This window comes from Pygoscelis adeliae, unplaced genomic scaffold (assembly GCF_000699105.1).
Source record: "Pygoscelis adeliae isolate BGI_AS28 unplaced genomic scaffold, ASM69910v1 Scaffold26, whole genome shotgun sequence".
NCBI lineage: Eukaryota > Metazoa > Chordata > Aves > Sphenisciformes > Spheniscidae > Pygoscelis > Pygoscelis adeliae.
The window spans coordinates 641580-661758 of record NW_008825104.1 but is presented as its reverse complement, the minus strand read 5'-3'; the positions used below and the strand labels follow the sequence as shown (position 1 = coordinate 661758).

General features: G+C 38.5%; 1 protein-coding gene across 1 annotated transcript in view; it reads right to left on the bottom strand.

The window, feature by feature from the left end:
• CARM1 (coactivator-associated arginine methyltransferase 1) overlaps positions 1-17574 on the bottom strand; it is a 43637-nt gene extending 26063 nt beyond the window's left edge. The window contains exons 1-4 of the mRNA XM_009327292.1: positions 17517-17574; positions 16728-16853; positions 2051-2154; positions 1745-1849 (exon numbers count right to left, since the gene is read on the bottom strand). Of these exons, the coding sequence (XP_009325567.1) occupies positions 1745-1849; positions 2051-2154; positions 16728-16853; positions 17517-17574 (393 nt within the window). The remainder of the gene's footprint in view (positions 1-1744; positions 1850-2050; positions 2155-16727; positions 16854-17516) is intronic.
• Positions 17575-20179: the final 2605 nt, after the last annotated feature.

The following is a 20179-nucleotide window of genomic DNA, read 5'->3' as shown; positions in this document are numbered from 1 at the left end:
TAGGCTGCTGCTTACAAACTGTCTATTTGCTTACAGAAGGTCACATGTAGTCTAATATTTTTTGCTGGTTTTTTATTATTTTATTAAGAGAGCTGAGCAGTGTTATAGGAAGATATGCAGATGACACAACAACATCCAGTGATTAAAAAGCAGAGAGAGAGAGTGAAGGTAGGCCACCGGAAAATGCACAGATAAATTAAATTCAGTGCTGATTAATATATCTTTGTGGAAAATATGAACTGTTCATATACCATCCAAGTTCTAAATGCATCATTATCATCAACAACAACAACAAAAAGCCTAGGCACTATTATGAATTGTTTGGTGAAGATCAATGCTCAATGGACAGATGCAGTCCCAGGAAAAAAAGTCAAGATTTATGAGAAGTACAGTAAAGAATAACTAGGAAGTTGGACTTCTGCAATATTAAAAAATTGTATGGCATTGTCTACACTACCATGCATAACTCCTGCCAATCCTTCTCAAAACAGGTGCTGCAGAATTAATGGTGACACTGAGAAAGAGGGCAAGAATGATAACAGGGCACGTGCAATTTCTTCATACAGAAAAAGACAGAGAGGACTGAGAACACTGACCTCAGAAGCAAGACTACATAAGAAGAGATAACAAAAATTGATGCAATGGAGGAATGATATAAAGAAATTAGAACTTCAATTCTCCTTTGCTGCACAACATAAGAGTAAAATGACAGAAATAGACAGCTGATAAATTAGAAATCTTACTAAAGGAGATACTTTTCCGCATAACGTGTGATTATATTATGGAATTTGTTGCTGTATTAAGGGTGGAATCAGAGAAGAGTGTGCATAGGCACTGGTCCTGGAGAGGGTCAGAAAGTCTCTAGTTAGTGTGACTACTTACAATAGACAAAAAAAGTGAAAAAACGTTGTAAAATATACTAGTTCTATGCTTTGCCTTTCAAGGAGCTTAAAAAAATGAAATTAGAAAACCACTTAATATGTGGCTGGGAGGCAGATTATCCTACATCTCCCCACTGTAAGTTTTCTTTTGCCTTTTGCTGAAGTGCCTGGTTTGGACAATGTGAGAGGCAGAGGACTAGATAAAGAAGTAATCATCATCGTTATATTCATTACAGTAGTCTTCAAGATCTATATACATATTTTAGAGATGAGTTTGGCATCTGAAGTTGTAAGTTCCTGCATTGTTTCCAAATCTTTGCTTTGTACAAATGGAGTCACAGCAGCCACTTATGTGCTTACTCAGTTTGTAATGACTGTGGGGTGTAAAAACATTCAGTGTAGACCTCCATGAAAGAGACATAAACTAGAATATCTTTGCAGGTATTTGCAAGAGATTATATGGCACAATAGCAAATACACAGTCAACAGTTAAGATAGGGAAACTAATATTGTATGTGAGCTCCAAGATGCCAAATGGGAATGTTAACAGCCCAAAATATCAAGAAACATATACGTGTAGGTTCCCAGATTGTCCACAGAAGACAGCAGAGGAATTTGTAGGTCATGTTTGGATCCATGTTTGGCGCCATTCATCCTGAGGATGTACCATCACCATCATGTGTTGTCATTCACGTGCTTGACAATAACATTAATAATATAAAGCGCACATGAATTAGTATATTCATGCACAAAGTCCCAGGTGAGAAAAGACTCCAGTCTGATCAGTGTTGCGCTACAGGGCAAGTTGAATTTTAGAGCCTAAGCAGCATGCTGGAACATTTAAGACTCTTAACAGAGCTTACCTTGTCTGTAAAATCTATGTGGTTCTGTAGGATAGCTCTGTGATAAGTGGCTGTCCTCACAAAATCCTGCATCATATTCTGCTGTTGAGACAGACAGCCATAAAACTAAAAGGAGGAGAGGAAAAACAGAAAAAAGATAAAGCCCGTCTTCTATCAATCTTACCTTAAATTACTTGGTACTTAAATTACCAATGTCCTGACCATCCTCTAAATAAACCTAAGCTCTCTTTCTAACTGACCTGGTGACAAAGGTCAAAAAAACAACAGTAACTTAGATTTCACAAACTGGCACTGAAGTTTCATTACCTGAAAATACTGAGCAGCGGATGCTTCATCTGTTCGCTGACTGAACACAGAGTTCTTCTTTTGGCTACAGCATCTCTTCAATGCATTTGAAAATGTGTTGTATTCTGGAAAAGAAAAATAGAAAAGACACAAATGCAGCAAAGAACACAAGGATAGTAAATTAAGACAAACATCCAATGACAAGATAAGAACACATTCAGTCACACTTGAGAGGAATGCTTCATCTGGCTTATGGTGTTCATAAATACACAGTAAACAGTCCCAAATTTCATTAAACAGACAAGAGCTGTTGCAAAGATCTGGCCAGCACTGAGAGATTTTAAGAAGCACCTGGATTCATGCAACAGTGTTGTCAAGGATTCTCCATTCAGGTTAGCTAACTCCTGCAAATACCTGTGATGGTGAATCCTAACAGAGGAGCGGCTGAACATAAGCCTCAACCTACTGTTTCAGGTTAATCTACACTGACCCAAGCTCCACACAGAGAATGATCTAGGGTTATTGTGAAATGCATGATTTTGAGTGAGGAGGTTTACAACCTAGAATAAAACACTCAGATTTAATTAGCCGAAAAAGCCAGGCTGAGGACCATGTATCTTCCTTTAGAAGCAGTCTAGCTAAAAAGCTCAGAGTTTGGCTTCTGTGGACAAGATCACTTCTGGCATTAGGTAAGTAACAGGAAAAATCATGTGGATCTAAAAAACAAATAACCAGTTCACACAAGGGCTTTTGTCTCCATCTTTTAAGATCAAAACAACCCCCCAAGCATAAAGTAATTCCTTGATATCGAAAACAAAGCCATATGCCAGTAAGTGGAGAAAGCATCTAGAAAAAGCACTCTAAGGAAAAATTGTCAGGGGGGAAGCATAGATGACAACAATAAAATCACGGATGGAAGTCTTGCATCTTCTGTTCATGCAAAGACAAGAGAAGATAGAGAAATCAGACCACATGTCGTGGTTTAACCTGTCGGCAACTAAGCACCACGCAGCCGCTTGCTCACTCCCCCCCACCCGGTGGGATGGGGGAGAGAATTGGAAAGCACAAGTGAGAAAAACTCGTGGGTTGAGATAAAAACAGTTTAATAATTGAAATAAAATAATAATAATAATAATAATAATAATAATAATAATAACAACAACAATATAATAATAATAATAATAATACACAAAGCAAGTGATGCCCAGCCAGTCCCCGAGCAGCGGCCCCCCCGGCCAGCTTCCCCCAGTTTATGTACTGAGCATGACGTCACATGGTATGGAATGTCCCTTTGGCCAGTTTGGCTGTGCCCCCTCCCAGCTTCTTGTGCACCTGCAGCCTTCTCAGTCGGTAAGGCATGGAAAACTAAAAAGTCCTTGGCTAGTGTAAGCACTACCTAGCAACAACTAACACATCAGTGCGTTATCAATTTTGTTCCCATCCTAAATCCAAAACACAGCACTGTACCAGCTACTAAGGTAGGAAATTAAGTCTATCCCTGCCAGAACCAGGACACCACGCCACATTCATAATTTGCTAAACCAGAGAGACAGGAAACTCCTACAACAGTTCACAGATTTTCAAATAAAAATACCAATTGCCTGAAGCATGTAACTGTGCACTGGGAAGTACATGCTAAGTGCTCTAATCATTTGGAGATAATTCAATAATTCAATACTTTGAATGGCGTTTGAAACAAAGGGTCTGAAGATAACAGAAACAAATAATTGATAAACTTCTCAACACAGTAACCAAGGAGAATTTCCCTCATCATTTCAGGAAATTTTGAAATCCGCAAAACAGAGATTTGGTTGCACTGATCCTTTTGCACTGCAGAAAGCTGGCATATCCAAAAGAGAAGAGATGTGAAAGATAGCAAGTGACTTTCCCTTTAGCTTTGGAAATTAGGGCAAGTTCAATGTCGGGCTGTTTGGGAAAGAAAACAAAGACCCATGTTTACACAACCCAACATAAGCATGGTTGCTGCAAAGTTATCTTTAATGGGCCAAAAAAAGTATTTTTAAATAGGGTCTTGAGAGAGAGATCCTCAGTAGAAAATTTTAAATTCTTGGAAAAAGTGTATAATAAAGACAGCATAGAATTCAGCAAAAGCATCACAAATTGCTATTATTGTTATCCAAGTTTTCCAGTCTTTATGCAACTAGAAAGCACTAAAACTGGAAAACTGAATGGAAAAAGCTCCATCTTTGGGGCAATCATATATTGTTTCACTGTAAGAATTTCACACCGGAAATATGACAGACAGCCCTTCTTCCTCAGAGAAGTCCAAATCAATTGAGGGCACAGCCCCTTGAACTTCTAGGCTACCCCACATAACAAAGTCCACTTGTAAGCATCCAGAGTTCAAGCTGTTTCTCTCAGCTGAAATTATGAACAGTCTAATGTATGCAATGAAATCATTTTGTTGAAAGTCTGGAACAATAGCTCTAAGAAACATCACAGCATTAGTTTGCTGTGAAGGAACAGGTCAGTTTAACCTTATTCTAGTAGAAGACTGTACGGGTGGCAGAAAACACAACTCACCAGTTTATTCAAATGCACTTCACCTGCTGAGGAAATCTGGTAGAGATCTGATCTGTTGCCACTCTAAGGAATATTCCATGTAATTTCCAGGTGGGAGAAAGTCCCCCTTTGTTACTTCTGGCCTGTCAGCTCTAGTGGGAAGAAGCTGCCACATTCAGCATCCGTATTTGATGTGATATGGGGGTCTCAAAATAATTAAATTGTTCCAGAAGTAATTGTAAATTACCATGAAAATGTACAAATGCCATCAACATGCCCTTTTCACTCCCAGACATGGATAATGGTCAGAATGAAACAGTAAGTGACTGGATCACGACAATGAAGAGTGGCCCAAATTACGGACAGTGCCAATTTTCTGCTGGAAGATGCAGAAATCAGCTTAAAACAGATCAGTCCCTCTGTTCTTTCTTTGCAAGAAGAGACAACACCAGAAAAAAGCCTGACACTGGACAGTGGAGTTTTTTCCAGGCAATCACCCATTGTCTTAAGCTTCTCCCATTTTTTTTTTCTATCTGAAGGTAGGAGATGATGCTACAGATTCAGTGACGTGCTTGACTCCTTTCTTTTCTAGACACTCTTCACACAATATTTTCACACCTCTGCAGAGACTTTTTGGTAGCTCAGAAGAACATCTTTGGTGTCTTTGGCGTCCAGGAATGAGAATGGATTTCAAAACCACAACACTGTAAGAAAAATTGGATAAGCTTGCCTAGAGAGCTTATGCTGTACAGGTTTTTATCCTTGGAAGTTTTCAAAACGTAACTGTACAAAGCTCTGAGCAACCTGGGGCTGAACCCGCTTTGCAAAGCAGGCTTGACCAGATGACCATATGACTTCTCTTCCAAGAGAATTATTCTTTGATTCTATGAAAAAAAAGTATGATTTCCTTGTGATACAGTACTTCTTTATATACAAATAAGATGTTTGTTGCCAGAGCTCTCCAGAGTGCTGGCAAATTACAAAACTAGTACTCACTGAGTTGAAGGGTACATCAAAATAGAAAGAAAGAACAAGAGGTTGGCAGAGTTCCTCCACAATCTTTCATAATGGACCTCAGATGCCCTTAAAGTTTTCCTAACAGAGTACCTGCAAGATCACAAGAGGCTCTGGCATACTATAGGAGAGAAAAGTGTCTCATTTCATTCATCCCCCTCAAGAAAAATACAGACTTAAAATCTTCTCTATTAGATGGCAGTAAAGATTCAGCAATAAAAATAGGAACAGCATTAGATCTAATACATCTCAATGTTTTCACAAACTTTAAATCCCAACTCCATATTCTACACACTCATCAGTAGCTAACACTGTGAGAAAAAACATCTAAGCATAAAAATAGAAATATACATTTAGTTGCTATAGTTGGGTAGGAAGTGAAAAATACTCTCTAGTGAAAAAAGCAAGAGCAACGAAGAGCACCGGTTTACAACTTATTCATGAAAACTTAATGATTCCACCTTTGAGAAATCTTCATAGCCTTGTCTGATCCTGTGCTGACTGACTAAATATATTGTGAAAAGTCCCCTTACAGCATGAATTTGCTCCTCTTTTCTTTTTCTCATCTGTTCAGTGGATGTTAGTTTACCCTCAACATTTATAAATAAAACATTCACCAAAAATATTTTAGTTGCTTCTACTTACTATTTGAGGGAAATTATAGCTGAATAGCTACAAACTAAAGATGAGGTTGTAAGGAAGGAATTACTGTTGCAGATGTGAATTTGGGATTTTGTTTTTCTTTTGAATGCAAACAGTCAAAGGATTCTAAAAGGAAATCTCTTAGGGAATGCAAATTGCCTAGGAATTATTCATAACAATTGCCACCAGTTTCAAATATTGTCTGAGAGTTCAGATACACATTCTTTTATGTGACAGGGCAAAGTGCCAAATAATAAATCTTTAGCATCTAATATAGAAAAATTGAATTATTGTGAACACTTTGCACATGACACAGACACAAGAAATAAATTCAAAAGACAGACACGTTGAAGCTTTAAGAAATTCTCCCAAATAAGGAGAACTACTCTCCTCTACTATAGAGAAGAGAAACAGGTTTGTCTTTCTTTAGCATGGACAAGGAACATCACGTTTCTTCCTTTTGTAGACTGTCCCAGAAGAAAGAAAAGAATTTATTTCAAGTCCATTTTCTATATCCAGCAAGTCCATTTTCTATATCCAACAACAATTTACAATAGCCTGTCTTCTCTCCATTTGCTTCTGCATGCAAATACACGAAGCTGTTTTCTTCATATATTTTCTGTAAAGGAAATTCTCTTCTTATCAGCCAATACCTCATCCTGCTTGTGATATGAAATATGGCCTTTATCTGCATATTGATCAGGGCCCTTAAAATTAAATTTAGTTTTGATCTTCCTAAGAATCTGGGAACTTAATCTGTCTTATGTAGAAATATATCCAGAACTGATCTTGGCTTTTATGAAAACTGGATTTTCTTCTTCATTTAAAGTAAGGGGACCAGAAAAGGATCTACACCAAAAACAGTTTGGCTCACTGACAGGGTAGAATACAGGTGGGTCACACACTTTGGAAGTCTTTATCTTGCAACCAGGAGTCAACCACACAGAACTGAAAGTCAGTAAAATATTTTTCAAGAACAGCCAAAGAATATTTTTTCTTAATCCTCAGCCTTATATTCTTCATCAAGGTTCTAGCACTCTATATATCTTTTCCTCTGATGCTGTAAGGAATTGATTTTCTCATCTCAGGGAACAATCAAGTAGGCTCTTCAGATCTTCCATCATCTTTTCAAAAGTAAAGTCAAGTATAATGCTTTTTTACTGAAGGGTGTTGCCTAGTAATGTGAGTGTAGTGTTTCAGATGTCACCCCTCCAAGAGTCTTCTATTCAGTCCTGAGAGATTCCTTCTATTACCTTGAACAAATCATGCTTTTTGCCTGTTTGTTCATCTACAAAGAAAAAGGTCCTGCTTGCTTACAAAATTTTCTGGATTATGAGGGGTTATACTTAAACAAAAATTAATCTATCCTGTAAAATCCAAAATTAATGTGCTTGGGGGGGGGAGGGAGGAGGGCACAAGTGCTTCTTGATGAAGTGCTTCTTTATGCTATGCACAGCCATCTTCTTTCACCCTCAAAACTCTTTCTTTTGCTTTATTCTCTGAAAAAACAGCAAACTGGGAAGATGGCTGTGACTCTTCTTTAATGGTTTTGGCTGTCTTCACAGAAATAACTTACAATTTTCACTAACTGGAAAACAAATTCTTGTGTCCCCACCACCCCAATCACTTAAATCAATCTAAAGTTTTCCACTAGCAGGTTGAAAAAACCCTCAAAACTTTACAAGTGTTATAGCCATGTTCCAAGAGTGGCAAATTAATGAATCAAGGCTTTAAAATGTAACTCTTATTTTCTTTCCCATGCATTATAAGACCTCTAATAACTTATCCAACATGAACGACCTGGTGTTCTTGAGGATAGAGGTAAGCAGACATATTTATTGCCTTTTCATCTATACCTTTTCAGTATCTCAAACCTTCGCCCAACTCAAAACTCCCCCAAAAAGCACAGATGTTTCTTTTTCAAGGAGCCTCATCTGGACGTTTTTCTGAAAATAATGGAAAATATTGGAATGAAGACCACTATGAATATGCAGCCTAATCTAGTTTGTATTAGCTACTCCAGACGCTAATTTATTTCCAGCACAGTGGAATAGGCTGCAAAACTTGCCTAAGTGCTGGGTGCATCCAAAAGACCTGCAGTCACTGCAGTAAGTACAACAGAGCACTTAAATCTGTGCATTTTACCTGCTGAAATAAACTGTTTTAAAAACACCTGTATTTTTAACTGGATCAAAAGTCCTCCTTAAACTCTTTGATGTGAATTGAAGCTTGTGTTCTATTGTCCATAACAGAAAAAAAAAATCCGGCAAGTCAAACTGTCTCTGTTTTAAAAGTCACAAAGAAACTTGGAAAATTATATAAATTCATTAGGCACTCTTCACTAACTGCCTGTGTGCAAGCTCTTACTTCACAACAACTAAATCTCCTTCAAGTAAGGGGTACACTTCCTCACATTTATTGTACATCATGTGATAAAAACATTCATGCAGGCAGCTACCACAAAACAGCAAAAAAAGCCTAGTTCATATTCTAGTGTACCCCATAATAAATGCTTCTTTGGAGCAAAACTCATCTTACAGAATGAATTATTAGATTTCAGAAGAAATGTGTCAGTTTCTCCTTTTTTCTTAGCCATTAAGAAGGCAAGGAAAACTCCCACTCTTGTGGGCTAAAGTGCTTTCACAAGGATCTTATTGAGGAAACTAAAAAAAAAAAAATTCCCTTGCAAGTAATGTCAGAGAACATAAAAAAGTGTAACTCTCGGACATTTTCGTTGAAAGCCAAGCTTGTTAGGTTTTTTATTTACTTCTCATTTCCCCCCCCTTTTTTTTCCCAATTAAAATCTGAAAACAGAAATTCATTTGAAAACTTTCACCTCAGCTAACTAACATTTGCTGTTGGACATTAAACCCATGCTAATCAATTACACAGTTTGATAATTTGTCAGAGATATTCTGCAGATATTACTGCACTGATAGCCTAAAAACTGAACTGTGTAGAAACTGAATAAAGGCCAGCTAAAACTGATTCCTGCGATCAAAGATAACAGGAACATCCTTCCAAAGAGCCCTGCTTCTGGTCTCTCTTTTGCACTACTCCCTTCCCAAAAAGGAGAGCAGAAGACCCAGGCCCCTGTAGCACCTCCCGCAGGCACATTCGTACTCCATGCCTGGTAGATTGTCACTCAAACGGTTGCACTCTGCATAAGCTGCACGGCTGTACTGATTTCTCTTTACCAAATGCTTATCCTCACAGCAGAAGACACAGACACACAAATGTAAGCTATTAACCTCACCCATCTGCTCAAAACAGATGGAGTCTCTCGCTACTCCAAAGGGGAATAGGGTGGAGAAGGAACAAAAAAACAAAGGCTCCAGTAACAAACCTGGATCGTTGTCTGGGGAGAAAGGTTAAAAAAAACAAACTAACATACACAGAATAAGGGAAAGAAAACTCAATGGGGAATAAAAACCCACAAACTCCACACAGCAGCAACCCAAAATAATGCTAGTTGCAATAAATCATTAAATAAATATATTTTACCAACAGCTGTTAGATTTTCTGATCTAAGGAGTTTAGCATAACAGCCATGGAGAAGCACTACTGCCACATTATTTTGCATTATCTGCCGCAGGCTACTATTAAAATGCAGCACCTATATTAAGCAGTAAATTTGGCCTGTAACTGATGAGAGGTGTACAGTCATAACTTTGACCATGTTTGAAAAAATAAATGGAAGTAAGTCCATAACTTATCACAAGACTACATCAAATGATCAGACAGGTCAGGCTGTCTCCTGTTAACAAGTGGGACACAGTCTTCCATTTAGAACCACAGAATTGCAAAATACGCAAATAATAAAATGCCTGCTTTGCAAAAAAGTGAAATGTGCAGTAAAAATATAGTAAGCTTATTAAGGCCAGATTACTGTCCAAGATGGCTGCGGTTGGAGTATTATTTCCAAATGAGGAAGCAAATCTTTTTGCTTCTATTCACCTGTAAGTATTAGACTTCAGAAATTCACAGTGACACCTATTACAAGTACCCTAGTAAAATTCCAACAGCATTCACCACACAGTCTCAAAAGAAAAAGCTCCCAGAAGTCCTTGGGTTTACACCAGTTTGACAATATTTATCAAAAATATTTTTTTCTTTATGTTACACCTTTCAACCAATTATACAGCTTTTCATTGCCATAAACACAGCAGGTTAGACTAATGGGATTCTGTTCATTTTAACAACTCATTTACTAATATTTCAGTCAGTACTAGATCATTTTGTTGTATTTACTGAATTACTGAATATTAAATCACAATTTGCAGACTAGGTCACTTACCACAATGCTACTTCATAAGTGAATTCCTGCAGCCTTCTTTCGAAGTTTTTTTATGAGTCTGGATTTGTGCAATGGGAATGATATTGTCCCAAACACACTAGTGGGTGAATCATTTCAAGTGTCAGCATAGGAGAACTAGATGCTTAGAAATTCAGTCAGTAAGCACTTCATCAGCACACAGGGGACTCAAGCAGTTGTGCGTTTTTACAGGAAACATGACTAATGGCCTCCTGTCATTCCACATCAGGAACTGGATGCCACATGTTCCAAATCTCATTATTAAGTTGCCTAAGTCATACTTTTCCCAAAGCAAAAACCTTTTGTATTTTTAGCACCAGTAATATATGCTTTCTTTGGTAAGCAGAAAGCAAAATACTGTATCATCTCCAAGCTAAGCATCCTAACTAAAATCGATTTTCTTCTAATAGAACATTCCACCCATTAGTAAGTGATTCACATTGATATAAAACAAAAATTAAGCCAAACTGATAAAACAGTGGTTATCATAAAGAAGAATATTAAAGGAGTACCTTTAATTTCAAGCTGCAACCATACTCCAAAGCAATGTGAACTAGCAGATGCGAAAGCTTCCCCCACTGTGTCAATCTCACACTAAAAATGTTACCAGAAGAACAGTCATGATTTGCAAAATGGAATTATAAAGTATCTAAATATAAATGTTTCAGTTTCTTTAGAACAGAGTTGTATTAGACAACAGAGGGAGAAATGAGTTTTTAAGTTGTAGTCAAATTTACATAAAGGTTGTACAAATTATTGTGATATTGCAAAACTTTTGAAGTTAAACTGTACTTTGGGAACTATTAAACTAAGAAGCATTAGATTATTATGTCTATGATTATTCATTTAGTCTTCCTCAAAAGAATGGATCATTTTTATGTAAACAAGCTTCCTTAGAATACAAATTACACTTTAATGAAGGAAGATTATTTGGCTCAGTACAGTATAATTGGATGAAATGGAAATACTGAGACGGATATGGTTGATGCAGGTGGTTCACTTGTGTCTTCTAGTTTTAAATAGCCAGAATTTGTACCAAAGTCTTGGTACATAAAAAGTTTAGCAGTGCTTAGTGAGAGTCTCTTCTGAACTGGTGGCCACAGATGTGCCTCACATGAAAGCACTATCTGGTAGCACTGAATTTGTGGCTATTAATTTTCAAAATACTGCCAACATTTTCTAAGACATACCTTGCCTCACTGGAATGAAGTACTGTCTGTTTTAAACAATTATCCACCCCCACCACCCCCACCACCCCCAATCTCTTCCACTCTTACCAGAACACAAGACATCAGAACTAAATGGATTTTTAAACTCTCTGAATGGTTGGACAAATTCCCAGTACAAGCATGTTGCCACCTTCAACAAAGAATTGGCACTGCAATATTGTAATTTTCAGGCAGCAGATCTAGCAGTACTCAGATCTAGCAGATAAGAGTAAAAAATGTAGACATTTAAAATCCTTCATGTAGTAATTTTTTCTAAACCTGTGGGAAAATTACACTAAATTACTTGCCTATAGAAGAAAAGAAAAAAATAATCAGATCGTATCTGGAAAGCCAAACACTAATATTGACTAGCAAGAAAACAGCCCAGAATAATTCCAATGAAAATACCAGAATGTTATGAGTTACTCAAAAACCGGGGAGAAGTGATTGACCATTTTACAATCCCCTTTATTTTGTTCTCCCAGGAATCAGAATCAATCAATATTTTAAAATGCTAACGCTAAAATCATTCCCACAGAAATGTTCAAAGGAAGCCTGGAGAAACAAAAGATACTGAAAATAGTGCCATAAGGGATTAAGTCTTGAGCTTACCTCTAGATCCTACCACCTTGAACACACTTGGTGAGTCAGCTCAAAACACCACAAAACTTGTGAATGGCTGGCTCTAACTGGATCCAGAAAAGCAATGGCATAGAAAACCAGAGAGTGAGACAATGGCAAACCCAGAGGTTTGAACAGCGAGACTAGCAGATACGGACACAGCAGAAGGCATGGTCAGCGGCAGCGTTCTCTGTTAAGATTTGCAAATAGACCAGCAGTCTCCAAAATCACATCATGGGTATTTGTTCTTGCACGCCACAGTCCCCAGATCCAAATACAAGCTGGAAAATTATTATCAGACACTTAATTCCATTGAAGCTGAACAGGTCAAACTGATTGCTGTGTACTCCCAAAGCCAAGCCAGTATTTGGGGCAGCCACACAAATGAATTAACTAAGGGAAAGCACCTACAAATCTTAACGCCACTTTGTGACAGTGGAGTCATTCAGAAACTGGAGTATGACACAGAACAAAAGTTTCTGCCCCAGAGGTGAGAAGTTAGGGATTACAATTGTGCACGTAGAATGGCTTAAAAGCCAAAATCATTCTGTTTTTTTAAGTCATTCCAGCAGTAGAACCTCCTACCGCTCTTTTGAGACTAGTAAAGACTTCACGACCATTGTGAATTGCAGAGGCGCAATTACAGTCAATGCATTGAATAAGTTCTCCTCTCAACAAGTTGCACCTCATTGTTTACACAATCAAATTCCACAAGAGTTTCAAGCTGCAAGATGAAAGACATTTGTGAATTTAACTGCTTTCTAAATTAACTCAAATAAAACAAGATTCAGGTAAACTCTTCTTTTTTTGCTTTTCTGAAAAACAGAATCACTACTTTAACCAGAAACTAGCAAGCAACGACAGAGTCATTTGGTCCTTCATAGAATTTATTATTTGACACAAATTCTTAGATTTAAACTGCTGAACAGCTTCCTTGCAACCTGTGGCTCCTGAGGCATGTCGATTAGTTGTCCCCACTTACAGTGCTTTGGTTTGCATGACTGAGTGGTCTCAGTACACACTATCTGGAATCCCTCTGGATGAAAGTAAACCAAAATATGCGCTCCAGGAATAAACTTTGACAGTCAATGGTCATTTAGTCTATGTGACCAGACTAAATCTAGTTCAATGTAAACACACCTGCCATTCTTGCCTCCTTCCCAAATAAGTATAGTTTGCATACCAGGGCCCCAGCACCAATTGTTCTGTTCTACAAACTTGTTCCTTCTGGACTGTGTGACTTGCTAATGGAATCGTAGTTGATTAGATCCATATGCCATTACATGAAAAAATAATTTTGGGAAAAAAAATCACCATAAGACATACCATGTTCCTTTGCTTGAATTATACTGCAATAACAGCATGTACATTTACACATATAAAATTCAATGTATGCCTTTAATGTCTTTCACATATCTATCTATCTATCTATCTCTACAGACACACACACATACATCTCTAGCTCAGTTCTGTATGTGGAGATCCACAAGTACTCTATGCTATAAATAACTGAAAACTGTAAATAACACTTTTTTTTCCACCTGCATTGTGCTTCTACCTAAGTGGCACAGCTATTAGAGCTGGCAGACAACTTTCAAGGTGAGTTCTGCTAGTAAAACAACATCTACAGACACCAACTATTGGCATGTCCAATGTCTGGATGCACTGTGAAAGTAGCTGGAGACCATGGTTATGAGGTTTGAAAGAGAAGAAAGGAACCTGCATTCTATCACAACACCGAAAGAATAATTCATCCTATGCTCATGAACTAATTCTGTGCTAAATTAAGCAGGCCATTTCCACCAAGGAATAGAGAGCTACATACCAAGTCTGCCACAGATGAGTTACAGACTGGTTGGTTGGTCTGTTACAGATAAATGATCTTTGTTTTTGAAAGAAAAGCCTGTAGGCTACTAACTTTCATTTTTATTGCCTGCTTGATCCTACTCAGATGTTTAACATATGTGCAGCAGGAAATGAAAGATACAGTCTATGATTTATGACTGTCTAAATGCTGGAACCAGAACAGCAATTCTCTGTGTTGGCACAAGCAGGGCATGAATTTTCCTCTCCCCCCATTCCTCACTCCTCATCTTCCTCTACCTTCCCAAAAGAGGACTTAAAAAACTTAAAAAGCCTTTTACAATGCATTTTCATAACTAATACTTTTAACATATGTAAAAGGAGTTTTCAGTCCATTTTTTAATAACACCATTATCTTTATTATACACACATACACATTTGCAAATACATAAAACTGAGAGTAACACCTACACTTGTACACAGCAAACAACACAAAGGTTAGCTTCTGCTCTATAGACTTGACTTCTTTGTAAAAACATATAACTTTCTCAAGACTAGGTGCTATTTGATATACTCAACATGTAGAAGAAGGTACCAGCAAGCTATTCCTATGGCATGGGGAAATAATATCCTACAAGTAACTTTCAGCTTAACGCCACACCCAACACATTCCATTTGATATCAACAGGTTTGTCATTTAATCTGAACAGACTTTGACCAATCCATTATATTCCTGTCATTTTATCAATGACTTGTTGCATGGACTAACAGGCCATTTCAATTTATTTTCCCCTGAGTTTTAAAGATGGAAAAAATATAGAAAACACTCAATTTTGTCATGTTAATAAGCAATCAGAAGTAATAAATTAAGAGATTTATCTATACTGTTCTTATCTATTTCACAATATGTAGCTATATAAATAAACTAAACACAAATCACCAAGGAATATAGCTAAAGAGAGGACTGAATTTACCACTTAATCTTCACGGCACTCCTGTCAGGAAAAATACCAAACTGTACAGAAATTAGCTGGATTTTTTTCAAGTACTTGTTTGTAAAGGTGGGGAAGAGCACTAAGAGAAAATTCTTTTGCCTTGGGATCCCAGACTATCAGTGCCTTTTGGAATCGGAACCTTCCTAGGTAGGCAAGACATGGTAGAGATTGCAGACCAAAGAGTACTGAAAAACTTGCCTGACTCCTTAATTATTAGTTATCAATTATCTCAGCGGTGAGCTGATAAATCGCTAAACAACCTAATCTCAATTATCACTTCAGTTACGATGTGGGTCTCTGTAAGAGCCAATATTGTATTGCAGTCTCAAGAGAAATAACTTAATGGAAGCACAATACTGAATTGTAACACTCAGATACATAAATTAAAAAAACCAACAGACGCACTCATTCTTAGCTTACATTCATATTGTTTTAGTAAGGTAAGAGGTTGAAAGTAAGAATAGTTTTTCCTGATGGATACAGTTGAAAGGCTATAACCAGGTAGGACTTCAAAGGCCACCAACATTTGGCACCCAACTGAAAAAATCAGGTTAGTCTAAAAACTGTATTTCCTAGTAGAGTGGGACTCAAGAGTTCACATATTGTGTCTACATGACACAGGACTAGCAACTCATTGCACAAACCAACCCATCTACACCCAAATTCTCAGCCCTTGATGCTTTGAAACATGTATGTGTCTTTAAATAAGCTGCCAAAAATCCAATCTAATTGCTCTGTGCCTCAGTTTCCATGCAATATAAAATGGAAATAACTATAATGTCTTCCTGGAAATCACCAGGCCTACTGATGTAGGCTGCTATATAAGAACTCCTGGTTATCGCCAAAGAGGAAGCTGTATGTCACCTGTAGTTACACAATTTCAAAATGAGTTGTGGCCGTGCTGCACACTACTCAGAATAAATAGGCAGCCTTCTGAATTTCCTTGCATAAAAACTAAGAATGCTTTTCCAAAAGCCAATATAAGGACGTGAGGATAGCACATATGAAAAAGTCTCAGCTGTTGGATTTACAAAAACACAAGTCAGGTGGAAGTGTAAAAATACAGATCTCAACATTCTACTAAAATACAGTCATGTTTCTACAACAGAGTGCGTTTCTTTTTCAGCATCACTACACACAAAATATCTATCCTAAGAACTGCAGGTGTATGTTAAACTACCTCAATTAACTATACAGACAAACAGATCTGCAAGAAAATTTCTGAATGGGGAGCAACAAATGGCAGATTGCCCACACAAAGCATTACATTTACCAGTTATTAGAGTTTATGAAGTTGTCATATGAATGTGTTATCTGCATTTGCTTTCTTCAGAAAATTAATCTGCAGTTGTTTTGCAAAAATGTTATGTGCACTATGTGAATGGTCCATACTCCACAAAAGGCAGCTGGAGTGGGTTAGAGGCACATGAAGTTGCACAAATCATCATAAAATGTAATATTTAAATAGCCAACATGAAACAGAGGTAGAAGACAACATATTTTAAAACGAACTTTACCAATACAGTAGCACGGCAAGAAGGGGAAGATAGATACTCACAAATGCAAGATGTACTTACCAGCTTGTGACTTGAACTGGAGCAAGGCACTGTTGTATCCCAGTGTAATTAACACAGATTGTCTTCCCACACGACAGTATTCAGTGTCTCTGTTAACCAAGCATTTAAACACACAGACTCCATCAGCTGAAGGGAAAGAAATACTTTAGAAAACTTTTAGCAGTTAAAACCAAAACCATATAAAGAACTAGATGCCTCTTTTGATTAACAATATACATAAGCATGTATCTGAAGTACACAACTTGGTGAAGATACACTTTCTCTAACATGTTGTTGCTTAAGCCAATTTTCCAGTGAGCTACAGTTTCCATCCCACTTATCATCCATAGTTTCTTGAAGTTGCCATGTCCTCAGAAGAAAGAAAGAGAGCTGACTAAGTTAATTTTTACCTAATTTTACCTAGACTCCTAACAAGGTCTTAAATTAACATTTTTTCTACTTCTTTTTCTTCCATAATCCTATGTGCCAATGCCCCAATAACCTCTAGAGATGCTACTGTGGCAAATGAAATGACAGGGTATCAATTACATTGACTAAACGAGGAGAAGTAAACTAGCTTTTTCCAGTAAACACACACTATGTACCACACCACGTATGACAACTATCAATAAACCTACCATGTGAGAAAAAATAATGCAATTTTTCAGACAATGAAGAACACGTATGTACTTCAGAGCTAGGAACAGGAGCAGCAGAGTACACGGCAAGCCCGTGTACTGTGGTCCTTGGCGAGGGGGATCCAATATCAGAGGCTTAAATGGTGCAGTACATCAGTACACACTGTCTCACTATCAGCCTTGCAGCTGTCAGGAGGCAACTGTGTGAGCACACCAAGCGAGGTACACATTATCACTTTCAGAAACCTGAAAGAGCTCTGAAAGGGAACTGCATGCAAATGGCAGCTATGGACATGGGCTACAATAGGTAAAGCTTTTAAATTATGGGGGTTTTGTGTTACATATATCTTTATCACTCAAGCAGCAAAGCTCCAGGACTTAATATCCCTGGACCGTTCTTTCATGCATTTTAGTCCACTTTGCTCTCAACAAGTGTTTATTATGTTGCTCCCATGCACATTTTACCCTTCTGGAGATAAATGATAAAACAAAACAAAAAAACCCACCAGAACTAGAAAAAGTAAAAGGTTTAAAGCAAAACAGAAACAAAAAGACAACTAAAAGCAAAAGTTCACAAATTGGCAGTAACACAGAAAAGTGATACACTGCAATATACTAAAAAGCGTACAAGAGAAAAAACTGAAGGAAAGCCAGAATGAAGAGGAAGAAGATACCCATCCTGAAAAGCAAGAGATGTAATAAATAAATTATTATTAAAAGCTCAGTAGAAAGCTAATTATACACGAGTGAGCTATGTTATTCTGCTAGCAATGTTAGAAGGACCAGAGTGAGAAAGCATACATAGACACACACCATACAGGGACCCAGTGCTTTTTTTTTAAGCCTTACACTTTACAGCATCTGCTGTGATGAGGAGTTAACAGAACAGAGAGAAAGGCCACTATATGATGTTCCATACATCAAGCAAAGTTTAATTAGGCAAAAAATGTTGTCAAGAAAGGGGATATGTCCCACCTGGGCTGGCACACTTTTAAATCTGCACACTCATTTGTATTTGTAGCCTCTTCCATAATTTAGGCTTGTAAACAAACTGAAGGCAGACAACTGGGCTACAATCTGTTACCATTGTCTCTTTAATGGAAGGCACACTCAGCCTTCTATTCCCTGGGCTGAACAGAGACAGCTCCTCTGGTGTATTCTTTTTGTACACCATGTGCTGCAGTTCCCTAACTATCTGGGCTTACTACAGTTTGCCAAAGCATTTCACAGATTTGCAAAGTGGTCGGCACATGGACTTCTGGTGTTCCAGAAGTCCCGGCTGAAGCACATGTCTTTTTACATTTCCCAAAATGCAAGCTTTTCTTCCACCCATAACCATCAATGCCATCTTCCACATGAACTTTTAAAAACATATATATACTGCATCAGCTATTTAGAATAATCAGTACTAAGAAAACACTCAAGCTAGTTGTAAAAGCAACATATTCTCAATGTACAGCAACACAGGAAAGAATTAACCCATTTCTAGCTCACACTGTCTCTCAGCACACACATGAAATTGTCTTTTTACCTGTGTCTCAGTTCATTCAAACTGATCTGCACCTGGGTTGGGGCAATCCCAAACATGGATACAGGCTGGGCAATGAGTGGATTGAGAGCAGCCCTACTGAGAAGGACTTGGGGGTACTGGTGGAAAAAGCGGGACACGAGCTGGCAATATGCGCTCGCAGCCCAGAAAGCCAACCGTATCCTGGGCTGCATTAAAAGAAGCGTGGCCAGCAGGGCGAGGGAGGTGATTCTGCCCCTCTACTCTGCTCTCGTGAGACCCCGCCTGGAGTACTGTGTTCAGCTCTGGGGCATGGGGGTGGTCCAGAGGTGAGCTGGCAATATGCGCTCGCAGCCCAGAAAGCCAACCGTATCCTGGGCTGCATTAAAAGAAGCGTGGCCAGCAGGGCGAGGGAGGTGATTCTGCCCCTCTACTCTGCTCTCGTGAGACCCCGCCTGGAGTACTGTGTTCAGCTCTGGGGCATGGGGGTGGTCCAGAGGTGGGCCACGAAGATGATCAGGGGGCTGGAGCACCTGCCCTGTGAGGACAGGCTAAGAGAGTTTGGGGTTGTTTGGCCTAGAGAAGAGAAGGCTCCAGGGGGACCTTATAGCAGCCTTCCAGTACTTAAAGGGGGCCTACAGGAAAGACGGGGAGGGACTCTATCACAGAGTGTAGTGATAGTATGAGGGGTAACAGTTTTAAACTGAAAGAGGGTAGATTAGTTACTAGGAAGAAATTCTTTACTGTGAGGGTGGTGAAACACTGGAACAGGTTGCCCAGAGAGGTTGTAGATGCCCCCTCCCTGGAAGGGGCTTTAAGCAACCTCATCTAGTGGAAAGTATCCCTGACCATGGCAGGGGGGCTAGAACTAGATCATCTTTAAGGTCCCTTCCAACCCAAACCATTCTGTGATTCTATGATTTTATCAACGTTTTTTTGTACTGGAGGCCCAAAACGGGATGTTTATTCAGCCTGGAGATGGCTTTGGGGGGGACTTAACACCTATGTGGAGGTCTTTGAGAAGATGGAGCCAGGCTCTTTACCGAGGTGGCCAATGGGAGAATGTGAGACAGTGGTGTAGCTAAAGCAGAGGGCCTATTACCCCATTAAAGCAGAAGCACACTAAACAGATATTGGACTTGTTCTGAATTCGAACATAAGCACATTGACATAGCATAGCTGTATAAACATTTTTGTATGCAGTGGTCCTGTAAAACCAGTATTGCCACTGGTAGGAACAGGCCACAGTCGCCAAGGTGAGCAGCTCCGGTGCCAGCATAATCCACAGCAGAGTGCTCTAGTGTGGTGCACAGGGCGGTTTCCCAAAC